This window comes from Schistocerca gregaria, chromosome X (assembly GCF_023897955.1).
Source record: "Schistocerca gregaria isolate iqSchGreg1 chromosome X, iqSchGreg1.2, whole genome shotgun sequence".
NCBI classification, from domain to species: domain Eukaryota; kingdom Metazoa; phylum Arthropoda; class Insecta; order Orthoptera; family Acrididae; genus Schistocerca; species Schistocerca gregaria.
The window spans coordinates 822460367-822476051 of NC_064931.1; the positions used below are offsets into that span (position 1 = coordinate 822460367).

The 15685-nt window shown below is 40.7% G+C and overlaps 1 protein-coding gene across 3 annotated transcripts in view; it reads left to right on the forward strand.

Moving 5' to 3' along the window:
- The window catches only part of LOC126298391 (ATP-dependent helicase brm-like), a 249423-nt gene that overhangs the window by 106907 nt on the left and 126831 nt on the right, over positions 1-15685 (forward strand). For all 3 annotated transcript variants that reach the window (XM_049989699.1, XM_049989698.1, XM_049989700.1), the window contains exons 12-13: positions 6435-6573; positions 7014-7095. In XM_049989699.1, coding sequence (XP_049845656.1) covers positions 6435-6573; positions 7014-7095 — 221 coding nt within the window. The remainder of the gene's footprint in view (positions 1-6434; positions 6574-7013; positions 7096-15685) is intronic.

Sequence of the window (15685 nt, forward strand, 5' to 3'; positions counted from 1 at the left end):
ATGAAAATAGATACTGCAAAATTATGAGCTCATGCAGAGAATTGAGTTGCAACAGATTCCACAGCTGTGATAAAGTTTTTGAAAGAAATTAGGTTACTGTGACAGCTGTTACATATTTACATTTTATTATTTTGCATACTATACCATATTGGGTCACAGGTTAAACATAATATTTGAGAATTGCCTCAACTGAAACAGCATAGTACACAAAATAATAAGTGGAAACAAATAACAGCCATTCCAGGAAACTTACTTCTTTCAAGAAACTCCTACAGAGACGTACTATTCGTGATAGAAGAGAAAAGGGGGAGAAAGATCGTGGTATTAGAAGCACACTCTGCCACACACCATTAGGTGGATTGTGGAGTATAGGTGTAGAAGCTGATGTAATACTTGGGATTGGATTCCTGCTATTTTAAGACACACAGAAGGCATTGTTTCTTTCTTCTTGTAGTGTGTTAAGTTGTTGGTATTTAAGCAAAATGGGTTGGCATGTAATTAGTGCTTTAGCTCATCGCAAATAAATTGATGGAATTTGAGCAGGCAGGTCTAACAAAACTAATGGCTTTTCATTGAACTTCGTTGTGTTAACATCTTCCAGTTTTGTAGTCTGTTTGTCCTCAGTAGCAGGTAATATTACGGTATGTTGATAATTTTTTTACTTTTGGCTGTCTAATTGCAACTGAATGAGACACAGTTTTCGTGCCATATGCATTTTACCTTTATTCTTTGCAAGGTATCCTCAGTGGCAGGTTCTGTGGGTGATGTTTTAAATGTTGTGTTTTTGTTCCATTTTTGGCGCTGTTCTTCTTATCATTGCCATTTGAGTTTTTGTTTCCCAGACTTCACAATGTTAGGAATTGAGCACTTTATTTCATTCAGCCCTAATTAGAAGGTCCAAAAGTGAAAATTATCAACATACTGTGCATTGTGTTAGTCTGTGTGCAGGGGACATGAACTTTACCACATTGATACTGAGAAGGCCTGATTCTCAAATTCTATCACAGTGTGGTGTGGATGCTATTGTCTGAAATATTTTCATAAACATCAACATCAGCCTAGAACAGTCACCCCAGCACATTCAAGGAAAATCATCCCCAAATTATCATAACTTCCTCAAAAAATTTCAGTGTTGCTGCAACATTCTCAAGTAAATAAAATTCATCATGCATCTGGGAGTGATACATACACTTAGCTGAGATCTACATCATGTATCACAATTCATCACTCCATAAAACTTTATTTCGTTGCAGTACTGACCACCAAAGGCATTGTTTGCTTCACTAAACAATGTTGCACCCTTTTTCTTGTGACATTACAGTAGAAGACACTGATACAAAAGTGAAAACATACACTTTTTTGCAGCATGGCATGTTGTGTAAGGCATAACGTCCAGTTGGCAAAATTAGAATATTATTTGGAATTAGGAAAACAATTTAACAGCTGGTTTCTTTTCAGTCTAAAAAATAAGAAAATGTGGTTGGGTTACAGTATTATGATGTAGGCAAATATAAATATTCCACTTTAACTCAAATAATGCCACAAAACACTGAACATAATTTTTTGTGCAACACGTGTGGGTTTACATTAAGTTCAACTACTGGTTCAAGAAGTTCATTGTTTACTTGTAAAATGAATATTTTTAGTAACAGTTGGAGTAAATGAGTAATGGGATCACAACGAATATTGTGCATTTTTTACAGAACATGAGGACTAATTGATGACACACAAAAATTTCTACATATAGTTAAAGATTTTGTTAAGTTAGTTGATTACTAGTAAATGTGGTTCTTGTAACAGTTTTGTTCAAAGTTGAAACTAGTGCATTATGTAGTTGTTTGCTGACATTATTGTGCAGTGATAAAGTTCTGTTATTTCAAGAAGTGGGTCGCAGTCTGATTGTAAAATAGGTTGAACTGAGTTTATGGGGGTAAAATTGTACAGCCTATAAGACAGTTGTTTTTATTTAAAAGAAGAAAAATGATTTATGGAGGCTCTGCACCAACATTTGATAGGTTTGCTCTTCTCTCTATGTATAAACTGAAGTTCTCTGCTCCATTCTGTCTGTATGTATTGGCTAATTTTAGGAAATACAGTAGGGATTTTGATTTGGTTATGACTTTTCTTTTTACCTAGCAATTACTTCTCAATGATGTGAAAATTTACCAGAAATGAAAGTTGTTTAGGATTCCACTTAAACTTTAGATGGCTTTTTCATGGTTGTATAACTGACTAGGGAGATGAAAGTTGCTGAAGTGGCATCCAGTTGAAAGACTTGCACCAGAACAATGAGCCACACAAAATTTCAAACACAACCTGTAAATACAGTATTCTTCAGTATATTTTATAAATTAAGTCTGCTTCCCTTTTCTGCCTATGTATGAAGGCCAATCTGAGGAACTACTGTAGGAATTTTGATAACATTTTCACTAACAGATATGTTGATTCAATAGGAAGGTGCGTGTGCTAATCACACACTTTAAATTGGCCCCTGTGTGGAGGCATGCTGAGAGTGGAAGCTTTCCATCAGCTTGCAGCTTATTTGTTGCTTGGACAAGCCCTATATCGTACACCTAGGGCAGCGAACTTACAGCTTATGAAAGAAACAAATATGTAAAAGGTTAATGCATTGCAGAAGTGACAAGAAAGTTAATGGTCAGTCGCTAGAAGTACTAGGTACCAGTAAAGCCTCTTCACTCATTTATGTAAATAATATGTACAATCATTAAACACAATGTCATACATTAATGAACTCTAATCACACAGTGGCTACTTATCACTACACTGCACTACCCTGTTATGTAGCCAATGTTGACAGCGACTATAAACATTCCAAAGCAGCTTAAAATCAGCTGACTTCCCCTGATCAGAGAGGGACCAAGTAAAAGTGTGTGATTAGTATTTAATTTATATATATTAGGTGCAAATTGGGTGAACTCTGACGAATTATGGTCCCATGCTGCGTTTTATGTCTGTATGTGAAGGATACTATCAGGAATTATTGGTGACATTTAGATACTCCAAGCAGACTGGCATGAACACCCAGCTGTCAAATGAGTGGTCAAGGAGGCACAGCACCTTTGATGCACAGTTTGAAATGTTAGCAGGTTGGCAGTCCGCTCATACCCTTCAGCACTGTAGTAAGCCTGCAAGTATCATGTGCTGCTTAAATTGTTTAATTTGTATGATAGTGATGCTATTCAGTTACATAACATTGTTCTCCTTTTTTTTTAGCCATAACTGTATGCACTACCCTGTCAACAAAATTGCCACTGTCACACAAATCATCTGCCCATAGATACTGATTGCTACCTGTCCGAAGCTGGGACAGGTTGCAAGTTACCATATAAATAAAATTATTTTTTTCTATACAAACCTGTGAATTTGTTGTGTTCTGTATACCAGAAGTTTGTTTTAAAATCCATCATGTCATGAGAGACAAATTAAGAGAGACGATACATTAAGATTTGTGATATGATGAAGCTCAGTGCATGATAGATTTTGCAATTGGTTGCACAATGCCAAAATAGATTGAGCAAGGATCTTTTGGTCATGTGTTTAGGAAAGTTTAAGGTATAACACAAATGATTTGTTTCATATTTATGTAACTAGGTGAAATGGGCATCTGCCATTACCTTGTTGAGGCACAACTGCTGTCAAAACAGTTGACGTAAAGGCGGAAAAAAAAAATGCGGATATAATTTTATTAGCAGGTGATAGTGTCTATTTCATGGAAATTGCCAGGTTGAAACAGGAACAACGAAGATAAGTACACAAGAAAAGTGCATATACAGCATAACCATTTGTTATTTCAGTGGTTAAAGTATATGTACAGAACTTTAAAATAATTTCACACTAACCCTGTTCTCCAGATATGACTTCATACTTTAACTTAAAGACAGTGAATAGAAGGAATACTTGGAGAATATTAATCAGTCTTTGGTTGCAAAAGTAGTTCCTTTTCTTTAATAGCTGAGAATGAAAGTTACATCTGGTGACAGTTTCATTGAGTTGGAGGAAGGAAATTTTTGTCAAATGAATAAGCTATTTTTGTTTTATTTGATTATGCAGTACATAGGTGGATCCTTATAACTTTTTGGATTTTGCAGTTTCACATAGGAGCAGTAAAAAGAAAAAAAAACTATTACTGGGCTGGCAATTGAAACGCACATTGCCAAGTAGAATGCGAAATATATAGTGCGAGTGTGATGCTGTTGATTCACACATGAAGCTCCTTTCAGGGCTAGTGGGAGATGGAGGAACTGTGGTGATGTGCACATAAGAAGGTGGCTATGCGATGTGTTCTGTGCAGAGAGGGATGTAGAATACTCTGTGGCATCACCATTGTGCTCTCCATCTCTGTCCCATGCCTCACACTTTAGTTGTTTTCTACCCTGGTAACTGGTAATGCTGGTGGTGAGAACTACACAGGGCCACAGCTTCTGGTTCTGACTCTTCCTAGTAGAAAGTATAATGTGGCAGAATGACAATGTTGAACATGTAATATTTAGAGGAATCTAATCAGAATGTCTAACGGAGAGGGAATAAAGGATTGGTGGAAATTTTTTTGGCATGTATTTTGTTTTTAATAGCAGTCTGACATGATTTGTTGGGAATAAATAGGGCATAGCAAAGAAATGAAAGACCTGGATGTTCTTTGAATTTGAATGGCACTGCAGACAACCATAGTTGGTTAATTTCAATTAATGATTTATTTATTCATTCATTCACCAGGGCTCATCTCACAATGATATAGTATTTGTTGTCATAATACAATGAAAATAAATAGCTCAAATATGCATACTTGCAGAATAAATAAGTATGTTTATGAGGGTAGGACAGTGGTGAGCCTTGTTGTTGCTCAAGGAACCATCCTGGATTTTATCTGAAGTAACTTAGAAGAACCACAGTAGACCTAAATCAGAGTGACCTGACAGAGCAAACTCCATCATACCAAATATGAAGTTTGTATCCCAACAGCTGCGCAGCATTATTCAGTTGATTGCTACTTTACAACGTTCTTGTGATCATACAAAATGTGCACCAAATATAATAAAAACATGGTTTTGAACTTTGCTACTGCACACACAATGGAATCTTCTGGTGACTCAAGTACCACAAACATACACATGTCTATTCCTCCCCTTCAGTTCGTCTGAAAAACTCTGTCAGCATCCAAACTGGCTCTTTTTCCATGGTTATTAGTAAAATAGTGTTTTTCCAGGTTTTTAAAGTATTTTTTGACAAGAACTTCAACTGATACTTGTAGTTATAATTCTTATGGCACTTTTTGGCAGTTTGGAAACTGTGTCCATGTTTTGTATCTTTGATTCGTAGAAGAAAATCCCATAACAAAGAATTGAGTATGTTATGTCACCAGAAGACATTGACTGTTACTAACCATTGCTAGAACCCTATGGTGGTAGAATTAGCAGGTGTTACCATTTTCCCACATTTTGATGCCACAGTTGGTATGTGCCTGGTTGTCACAGCCTCCAAAAGTGATGTCAAGATGCATTTTTCTTTTCATGTATTTGTCATGTATGTTTGGCTTGGCTATGATCTAATTGCTGTATTGTCAGACTTGTAACATACAAACAGAAATTATCTGTAAGGAAGCAACTAAAACATGCATTTGTTGCTACATGGTTAACTTTGTGTGTTAATACAATGGTAAATGAGAAACGATAATTAATTCAAGGATGGTTAGAGTCTGATGAGTGGCAGATATTAAAGTAATTGTGGTCATGTGAAGAGTTGCATGTAAGATAAATGATGAGAAGAAAGTGTATATCTGGATTACATTTGCCACTGCACAGTATGGAAGGGAGTGATTTTGTGTGAAGTACATTTTAGCTGTCTTTTTAAATAGACTTGTTTTAGTAATTTTTTCATCTCATTGGGCAGCTTGTTATTGTGTGTCCCCCCCCCACCCCCCACCCCCCCCCTCCCCACCTACTAGCTAAACATGAATACAAGCTGACACTCTGACTGGATAATTGCTCCACTTCCTTTTCCTTAAGGGATAAAGTTTTTCCACATTTAATTTTACATTCCTCTCCATTAATGCTCCCTTGATTTATTTGTCATCATCCCCAGTGTGTAAACTGCAACCATTATTGTTCCCCATTTCATTCCTTTCCATCTGCAGTTTGTAGTCTGTGGCATGCTTCTTCCATATATCTGGACATGTCATTTGGTTCTCTCTTGGCCACATAGATCCTATATTTGGCCTAAGAAATGATAGGACTCACATGTAGTTCACTGTAGATTTATAGTCTTAAATATGCTATTTTTTGTTGTGCCTTGTTAATCAGTCATCTATGTTCACATTTTATCTCAATTGCTTACGGGGTCTGATGTATTTTGAATTAAAATTTGAAAGCAAAAGCATAGAAAGATTTGTTTCTTTGATATCTGTAAACATGTTCTAGATTTACACAAGAACGAAAACCAACACATGAGAACTGGAGAGAATTTATCAGATGAGGAGATGATGCAGGCAGTAATTCAGAAAGCTAAAGCTGAAGATGATGAATATAAGAACACTACTGAAGAACAGACATATTACAGGTAATTTAACTCAGTTTTTATAAGCCATTGGATGGCCACATGCACATCTGTGTGTGTGTGTGTGTGTGTGTGTGTGTGTGTGTGTGTGTGTTAGGAGGAGGGGGAGGGGGGATTTTTTTCTGACAAGCTACTTCTACATGTGCCTGTCTGTCACTCGATGCCTCCTGTATGTGCTGAGTGGCAGTCTGTCCCGATCATAAAAAAACAATATGTCTCTCATGAAAATGGGCCCCATTTAGAGAATTCATGCAAACTAAATTTCACACTACTTGTGTGATTTGAGTCTAAAATGAACAAAGAATGATGGAATGGATTATAGAGTACGTCTAGGATAATAGTAAAGCATTAGAAATGAGGGTGTGGTTTCATTATTTATAATATAATTCTTATTTTATCTTCTAATTCATATGTTTAAATATATGTGCATTTTTCTTTTACAGCATTGCTCATTCAATTAATGAAAAAATTACGGAACAAGCATCCATAATGGTGAATGGGAAACTAAAAGAATATCAAATACGAGTGAGTATTTGTTTTAATATTCAATGTCTACATTCTTCGGTTGGATGTAAAATCAGTGACCATTATATGAAATGTGATTAGGTTGATGTTTGTGAACCTATCTTTCCAAACAACCAATTTTTTTGAATATACCTGTACTGCCAAAACAGTTCCTTTGTATACAGTTATCAGCTATTTTTATAAATTTTATAAACTTAACAACATTGTAAATAATTGCTTGCATTATCTCACACAATATCCTACAAACCATAGATAAAGGTCAGGTAGATTCCATACTCCAATATTTCTGGAAAGTACTTTATACAGTTCACACTGCAGACTATTAACAAAGTTCCAAGCATGCGAAATAGATTCTCAAATATGAGTGGCTTGAAGATTTTTTAAGTAATAGCACCCAGTAAGTTGTCTTGCATGGCAAGTGTTCTTCAGAGACAAAGCTATCATCAGGAGTGCCCCAGGCAAGGATGATGAGACCACTCTTGTTCTCTACATACATAAATAATTTATTGTAGAGGGTGAGCAGCAACCAGAAACCGTTTGCTGGTGTCGCTGTAGTGCATAGGGAAGGTAGTGATTTGTAAACTTTCTGAGAGACAGGATGTCTTGGATAGAATTTCTATTTGATGTGATGGGGGAGGGGATAGATGGAAACAAAGGCTTGAATACAATAAACAGATGCAAGTGAATGTAGCTCTCAGTAGTTATGCAGAAATGAACAGATTTACACAGGATAGAGCACCTCCATCAAACTAGCTATTAGATTAAATACCATAATGAATTTTCCATCTGTTGTCTCAAATGATGAAAAGTGATGTCTTCCAAAAATAAAGCCCCTTTCTTGTTTTCCTTATGTTCTTGTTGTTTTTAGTTGTTACTTTTCAAATTTTCATTCTCTCTTCTCACATCTGCATAAAATAAATTTTTGAATATTTTATGGAACTCAGTATGTTCTGAGATATAAAAACAGTTATGGGGGAAAGGAACATGAATAGGTAGCACTGAAAGTATGTTCATTGTGAACACCAATGTTTAGACAGAACAGAAATGACCTCCTGGGCAAAAAGTGTCAGTGTTTATACAGACATTGAATATTCCACAATGCTGGTTTTATACAAACATGGACTACTCCGGAATATACAAATGTTACAAACACAAGATATTTCAAGAACATTACATAAATGATTTTTTTAAAGAAAGCTGGTGGTCAGGATTGAACTGGCTATCTGCAGTATGACAGTCATTGACGCTAACCACTATGCCACACAACGTACATGACGACTTGTGGCATTGCTCCCTCTTATGGAGAAACAGCGACTTGCTGTTTCAGAACTACTCATTGGAGAAAAATACAGCACCCTTGATTTAGATTCTGTCAGTGGTTCTCTGTATGGTAGTGTTGTTGGACCCCTCATGTTCCGGTTGTATCGTTTCTCTCTCTCTCTCTCTCTCTCTCTCTCTCTCTCTCTCTCTGTGTGTGTGTGTGTGTGTGTGTGTGTGTGTGTGTGTGTGTGTGTGTGTGTGTGTGTGGGGGGTATAATATGGCAATGTGAAATTACCTCTGTTTCGACTGGATTTTCTACGATCACACACCATCTCGTGTGTTGCTTCGTGCTTCAGAATGATGTCCGCTACATGGAACCTCGCAATTTCCAGTCTTAACAGATTGATAGAAACCTAGTCAGTCATACCTGTGTCTGATTCTGTGTAAAGTCTTCGCAAATTCCAGGTGACCTGATGTTTGAGCAATGTGGAAATACTTGAGGGTAGCTGGGCATAGCTTAACTGGGATGGCAAGCAACCATTTCTGACCCAGTGGCTCTTAGTTCCTTTTACAGTGTTCTGTTTATTAATGAGAATTCTTCTTGGGTCATTCCCTTTTCCTTCAAGGCTTATATGGTAGTAAGCAGTGCTGGATCTTCACTCTGTTCAGTATCACTGTCATTTAATGCAGCAATGACTAAGATTTCATCCATGGTGCTTTATTCCACCAAGGAATTTATTGAAAGGGTATTGGTGTCCTCGTGTTTATGTCCACGTTTTGTATCACTATGACATCATATTTCTAAAGTCTGAGTGACCATTTCTTCAGCCGACCTGCAGATCCTTCAGGTGAGTAAGACACTATAGGGAATGGCAGTCCATCAAAGTGGTTAAGGACTTCTCAAATAAATACAGCCAGACCTTGTTGATGGTCCAAACAACTGCAAGGCACTGATTCTCAGTTGTAAGAGTAGTTAATCTCAGGCTTCAAGAGTACTCTGGAAGCATAAGCTATCACATGTTCAGCACCTTCCTGAAATAGCACTAGTACTGCACCTATCCTATTACAGCTAACACGGATGCAAAGTTCTCTCTTGGTATTTTTGTCATGCAGTGCTGCGACAGGAAAATGTTAGTGCCACATTTAGGACAAGGAAAGATCTTTCTTGCACCTTGTTCCAGGGAAATTTGGGTCTTCTCTGCAGTAATTCTTGTGAGGGATGTGCTTTGGTATTAAAGTCCCTTATGAATCACCAGTAGCATAAGCACATTCTGAGAAAACTTTTCACATCACAAATGGGATGAGGTACAAGAAAATCTATGAATGCTCTTATTTTCTCTAGATCGGTATCGTCTCCATTAACTAAATGCCCCAAGATTATTTCCCATGTGGTGCAGAGGCACTTTTCGGATTCAGGGCTAGGCTTGCAGTTTGAACTTGCTTCAGCACAGCTATCAGGTGGTCTGGATGTTCTTCAAATGTCTTTGAAAAATGTACTATGTCATCCAAATGACAAAGCTACATCATCCATTTAAGAAGTTGAAGCAGGTTCACCACATTCCTTCAAAGGAGGCTGGAGCTTTACACAGTCCAAATGTCATAACTGCCAACTGATAGAGGCTGTCAGAAACTATGAATACAATCTTTTTTGCAACCTCAATTTGCCAGTGGCCTGCTGCATGTCCACAGTTGAGAAATACTTTGCTCCGTCCCAGCAGTCTAGGGTACCATCAATGTGCGTGAGTGGATAAAAATCTTTCTTAGTGATATTTTTCAGTTGTTGTTAGTTGATGTAGAAATGTTATGTGCCATACTTCTCCACAAGAACAACAGGAGAGGACCAAGGGCTCTCTGAAAGTTCAGTGTCATCATCTTGCAGCATCTTCTCCATTTCCTCCTGGATTATTTGTTCTTAATCCAGCAGATGTCTATATGAGCACTTACTAATTGTTGGTGATCTTCAGTGTTGATACAGTGTTTTACTACGGGCCACTTGGTCTATCTATTCTTCACTGTGGATTTGAAAGCATCTGAAACTTGATGCACAATGACAATCACTCACAGACAGACATTGTTCGTTGGTATATTCCAGAATATCCAAACATTATGAACATAAAATATTTCAAGAACTTTCCAGAAATGGTGAATACTAAATAATAAATGATTTCTTGTGATGGACTTTGAACTCGTGCCAGCCGGTGATGTTAATGGCTACGCCACTCTGCATGCACCATAACTCGTAATAGTATAAATAAGTCAACTGTCAAAATCACAGTTTGTGTATCTTCTGCTGTGTCTGACACTGACATCTGTACTAGCACCAGCAGGCCATCATTTTTATGTTCATCTTACAAGCTTATAAATAGAAGTGAGTTACGCATTTAGATTTGTTTGTACTTTAATCGTAAATTTCTTGTGTAGTGCATTTTTTCACTGTGTTTAATATGAATAGGGAGTTTGAATGCTGTGTTGAGATGCTAGCTGAGTTCGTGACCCTTCGCTCACTCCTCTATGTGGTGCTGGCTTTAGTAACGCAGCTTGAGGCTGTTGCCAATGAGCATCACTGTGGCGTCTCAGACATGGGGATCCAAGGGACGCCCAGCATGTCCCACATGTCGTCGTCGTCGTCGTCCCACCCCACCCCACCCCACCCCACCCCACCCCACCCCACCCCACCCCACCCCACCCCACCCCACCCCACCCCACCCCACCCCACCCCACCCCACCCCACCCCACCCCCCTCCCTAATATATCCACTACTGTGGTGGGCCTGGTTTCTGCCTGCATTGAGGTTGAACTCTCACTTATGGTCAAGTGGGAGGTCATTTCAAGGTTTGACAGTCAATAAAACATTTTTGTATCTGCAGAAGGCTACTTGACACATTCAGCATGGGTACTTCACAGGCCAGTGGCGACTTTGTAACAACTGGGGAACAGATCCCCATGAGTGGAACAAACTCACCTTGTGAATTGAACTATGGGAAGTGGACCATCCGAACCCAGTTAGTTATGTGCATGGCAATACACACCATGTAGTGGTGCAGGGAGCCAACAACTAACAACTGAGCACATGACGACTCACAGCATGAGCTCAAAGCTAGGTCCACAATGGTTTAAATCTGCAGGAGCACTGGCCTGGTCTGCTTATTGCTGCTCACAAATAAACACTTCTATCATTAGGTCTGCACATATGTTGCAACATGTGCACACCTTCCATGGAGGGTTTTTGAACTCCTCTACTATTCTACCCATGTCAGCTCATCTGCCTCCATTGGGACATCTGATGATGGGGATACTAAATTGCACCCCCCCTGAAAAAGGCCACTTATGTCGAGAATGGCCAGGTTTGGGTCGTGACCTGTAGCACAGCTCCGGAGAGAGTGCCATAGAGTCCGGTAGTGGACAAACTACCAAAGGAGGCAACACTGACACCACTGACTCTGCCACAGAGCTGCACGGAGGCTGCAGGTTGCGGTGGGGATAAGGCCACATCCATCAATGAAGGGGGAGAGGAAATGAAAAGGGAAGGGAATGAGTCGCAATCTGTGGGCTCTACCGTGGCAGGTGGAGGCATGAGCTATGCTGGGGCTCAAGGTTGCAGGCGATAGGAAGGCAGCGAAGGTTGCAGAGGGGATGGCAACAGTGAGGAGTGCTGCTGCAAGTGGGAGCATTCTCTGGGAACAACATATCACAATCAACCCTGCTCTCTAGCTGACTGGAAGGCTGCCTCGGTGATGCTCCAGCACAATGTGGGCACAACTGATTGACAAGACGAGTCAGCTGTTTCCCACAGACATCCACCACAAATACGTACTGAACTTGGCAGCCCTTTACAACATCCAGCAGCCACCCCAGCTACTGGCTGAAGGCCCAAATGTCAGCTTCAGGAGGAAAACACGACAGGCCACAGTGGTCCGTGACATGCAACTCAGGGGCATGACATGCGACTCGGGGAGCAAAAAATCTGAGACTTCACGGGTGGTACCCACGTGAATGTTCTGCCAGACTGCACCAATTTACTGGCGCACCCAGTATTTAGTCAGAGAAGTCGACATTGCATTGTCGCAAAAAGTCAGACACAGACTTCCTCGTTTTGAACATATTCACAGAGTTCTCCACTTCAAAGCTGGGTGAAACAGGGCGGTAGTCAGATGCTGAATACAATTGTGATTGCAAAAGTCTTCAAACTCCTGCAAAGCAAGTTGCCTGCTGTTATCAGACATGAGTGTTTGAGGGTATCCCTCAATGACAAAAAAATAAGACAGTGCGTGAATGGTGTGAGTCGACAGTGTGGATGACAGCTTGGCTGCGTACGGGAAATCTGACTATACATTGACCACCAACAGCCACATGCTGCCCAAAAGAGGACCCACAAAATAGACGTGCACCCTGTGTGAAGGTGCTCCAGGAGTGGCCAAGATGATAACTGGCATGGTGGTGCAGCCTGGTTCTGTGCACAAACCCGTACCAGATGTCCTATGTCACGATAGATTGTTGGCCAGTAGATGTAATGCCATGTCAATGCCTTCATCTTAGTAACAGCTCAGTGCAATGCATGCTGCAATTGGAGAATGCGAGAATGTAATGGCAGGGGGACAGTTGCTCGACGGCATTGCTCCTCTGTGACAAACATGAGGACCCCCCTGAAAAATGTTGTACAGCACCTAGGGGAAAAACAGTGCCACACTGTATCCACACCTGCACACACACACACTCCTGTCAACCCACCTGTACCACTGAAATGATTTGCAGGAAAAGTTGCTCAGCAGACACAGCGATCACAATCTTTCGTGCTGCCAACAGAAAATCTGACAGGGTTTGCTGTAAGGCAGCATCCAATGCGATCAGGAGAGCCTCTTGCCAGTCGGACTCTGGATCGAGCCTCATCGATAGCTTTGAAAGTGCATCAGCATTGGAATGCTGGGTGGTGGAGTGCTAATGAATGTCAATAAGAATAGTTACTGAGAAAGAGGGCCCACCACTGCAATCAAAATGTAGTTCTATCAAGTGGGTTGGAACACGGGTCAAGTAAGGAAACTGATGGCTAGTGGTCAGTGTTGAGGAGGAATCTCACCCTATACAAAACGATGCGAAACTGTTTAACCATGAAAATAATAGCTAGCACCTCCTTTTCCACCTGCGAGTAGTTCCACTGCACAGCAGAAAGGGCTTTGGTTTGTAAGTGATGGGCTGTTCGATGTCGTACAGGTTCCGATGGGACAGGGTGGCACCGACACAGGCAAAGGTCAAAGAATTACCTCATGTAATGGAAGACAGACAGAGAGCAGATCACAAATGCTGCTTGAGAGACTGAAAGTCTCATTGATAAGCCACAGACCAGACAAAATTAATGCCCTTCTGGGGAAGCCGGTTAAGAGGCTGGCAGTCGTGCGCAGCCTGGGGAATGAACTGAGCTTTATATAAAATGTTGCCCAAAACAGACTGAAGGTCCTTCAGGTTCTTGGGTGCTGCTAGGCTGATAATGGCCTGATGTGGTTGTCCGTGGGAACGAGACCATCTTTACTAAGCACATGACCCAAAAAATGCGTCTTTGGGAAGAAAAATTGCACTTTTCTAGCTTGCAATGAAGGCCATTCTCCAGAAGGCATTGGAAAACCAACTGAAGGTGCTGTAAATGCTACTCCCAAGTAGGGAAAATGACCCAGGTGTCATCAAAGTAATTTATGCAACAGGGAATGCCCTGAATGAACTGCTGCAAAAATCATTGGTAAAATACCGGTGGAGACGATATTCCAGAAGTCAAGTGATGAAACTAGTAAAGCCCAAAAGGAGCATTGAGGACCAGGAAAGTCCGAGAAACTGTGTCCAATGGCAACTGCAGGCAAGTATTGCACAAGTCAATGCGAGAAAAATACTTACAATGCCGCCGCCCCCCCCCCCCCCCCCTCCCCTCCTCCCAGACAAGTTTGCCAACAACTGAGCCTGCTTTATAATGGGGTACAAATCTGTTGCACATTGCATGTTGACTGTCTGTTTAAAATAGCCACAAAGGTGTGCAGTGCAATCAGGCTTCTGAATCACCATCAGAAGGGTGGCCCACTGTCTCAATAGTATAGTAGAAACAACCCCCAGATCCTGCCAATGCTGCAACTTAGCCTTTACCTTGTCATGTGTGGCAAAGGGAATGGGGCAGGGGTGACAATATTTTGGGACTGCCAATCGCTTACGAGAAACAGGTGCCTAGAAATTTTCTGCCCAGACCAAGGTATTCTCAAACAATGAACTCTAGGGTTGCAGTAAGGAGTCAAATCATGAGAAGGAATGGATTGGAGCCCAAATTGTGAAAAAGGAATGGATTGAGATACTAAATGCCCTACATCAGTGATCTGAAAGCTGAAAATGGAAAAGACGGCGAGCCCAAAGATATTTTGTGCGAACGGTGAAGTGACCACTAACAATGTAAATTGCTGTTCCACATTCTTGTAACATGTGAAGACAAAGAATTGCCCTCACAAGGAAATCCATTATTTACTAGAAGACACAACCTCATGGAGTGGCCATTTCACATACAGGCACCCCAAGATCCTGTACTTATACAAATTAAAGAGGCTAACAAACACTCCAGTGTCTACTTGAAATTAAATTGGCTACCCCTTCACAATCACTGTCAGCAACACATGCTGGAGCAACATGTATGGAGCATTAGATGCAGCCCGAGAGTCCAGGGAAAACATGGGGGTGTCTGGCAACTGACTCGCAGCTTGCCAACTGTCATAAACATTTTACAAATGTCCTATCTTATGGCGCAAACACCAGACTTTGCCTCCACATGCAGTCAACATCAGCGAACATGCAACAGATGACAATCAGAGCAGGACTGGTGGTTCGTCCAGTGAGTGGAAGAACAACAACAACACTGAGGCTCCGAAACACACTGTGGGTGGGAATTATGCTGCTGCAAGTGAGGTGAACCTCCATAGCTTGGGTGGAGACAAGCAGCACTGAGAGCATATTTCACTGGAATTGTCAGTGGAGGCAACACCCAGTGACTCAGAAGGAGACAAAACCACCTGGGGTACCCTGCGGCTCAGTTTTGCTCAAGCATACCTAACTGCACCATCTGCTGCTTATCAGAAAGGACATCCTGCACCACCACCACTGTAAGCTCATGCGATTCCACAATTTGTGCAACATCAGCGAACGAAGCGTCAGGCAAAGTCATTGCTCTAGTCCAGACCTTGGCATCAGGCACTAATCTTAAAAGCACATCCTGAATTAATGAGTCTGCATAAGAGGTAGCACACTTGGGACACTCAAAACAATACATGTGGGAGTGGCTGCACAAATTGGCAATCCTAGCTGCATACG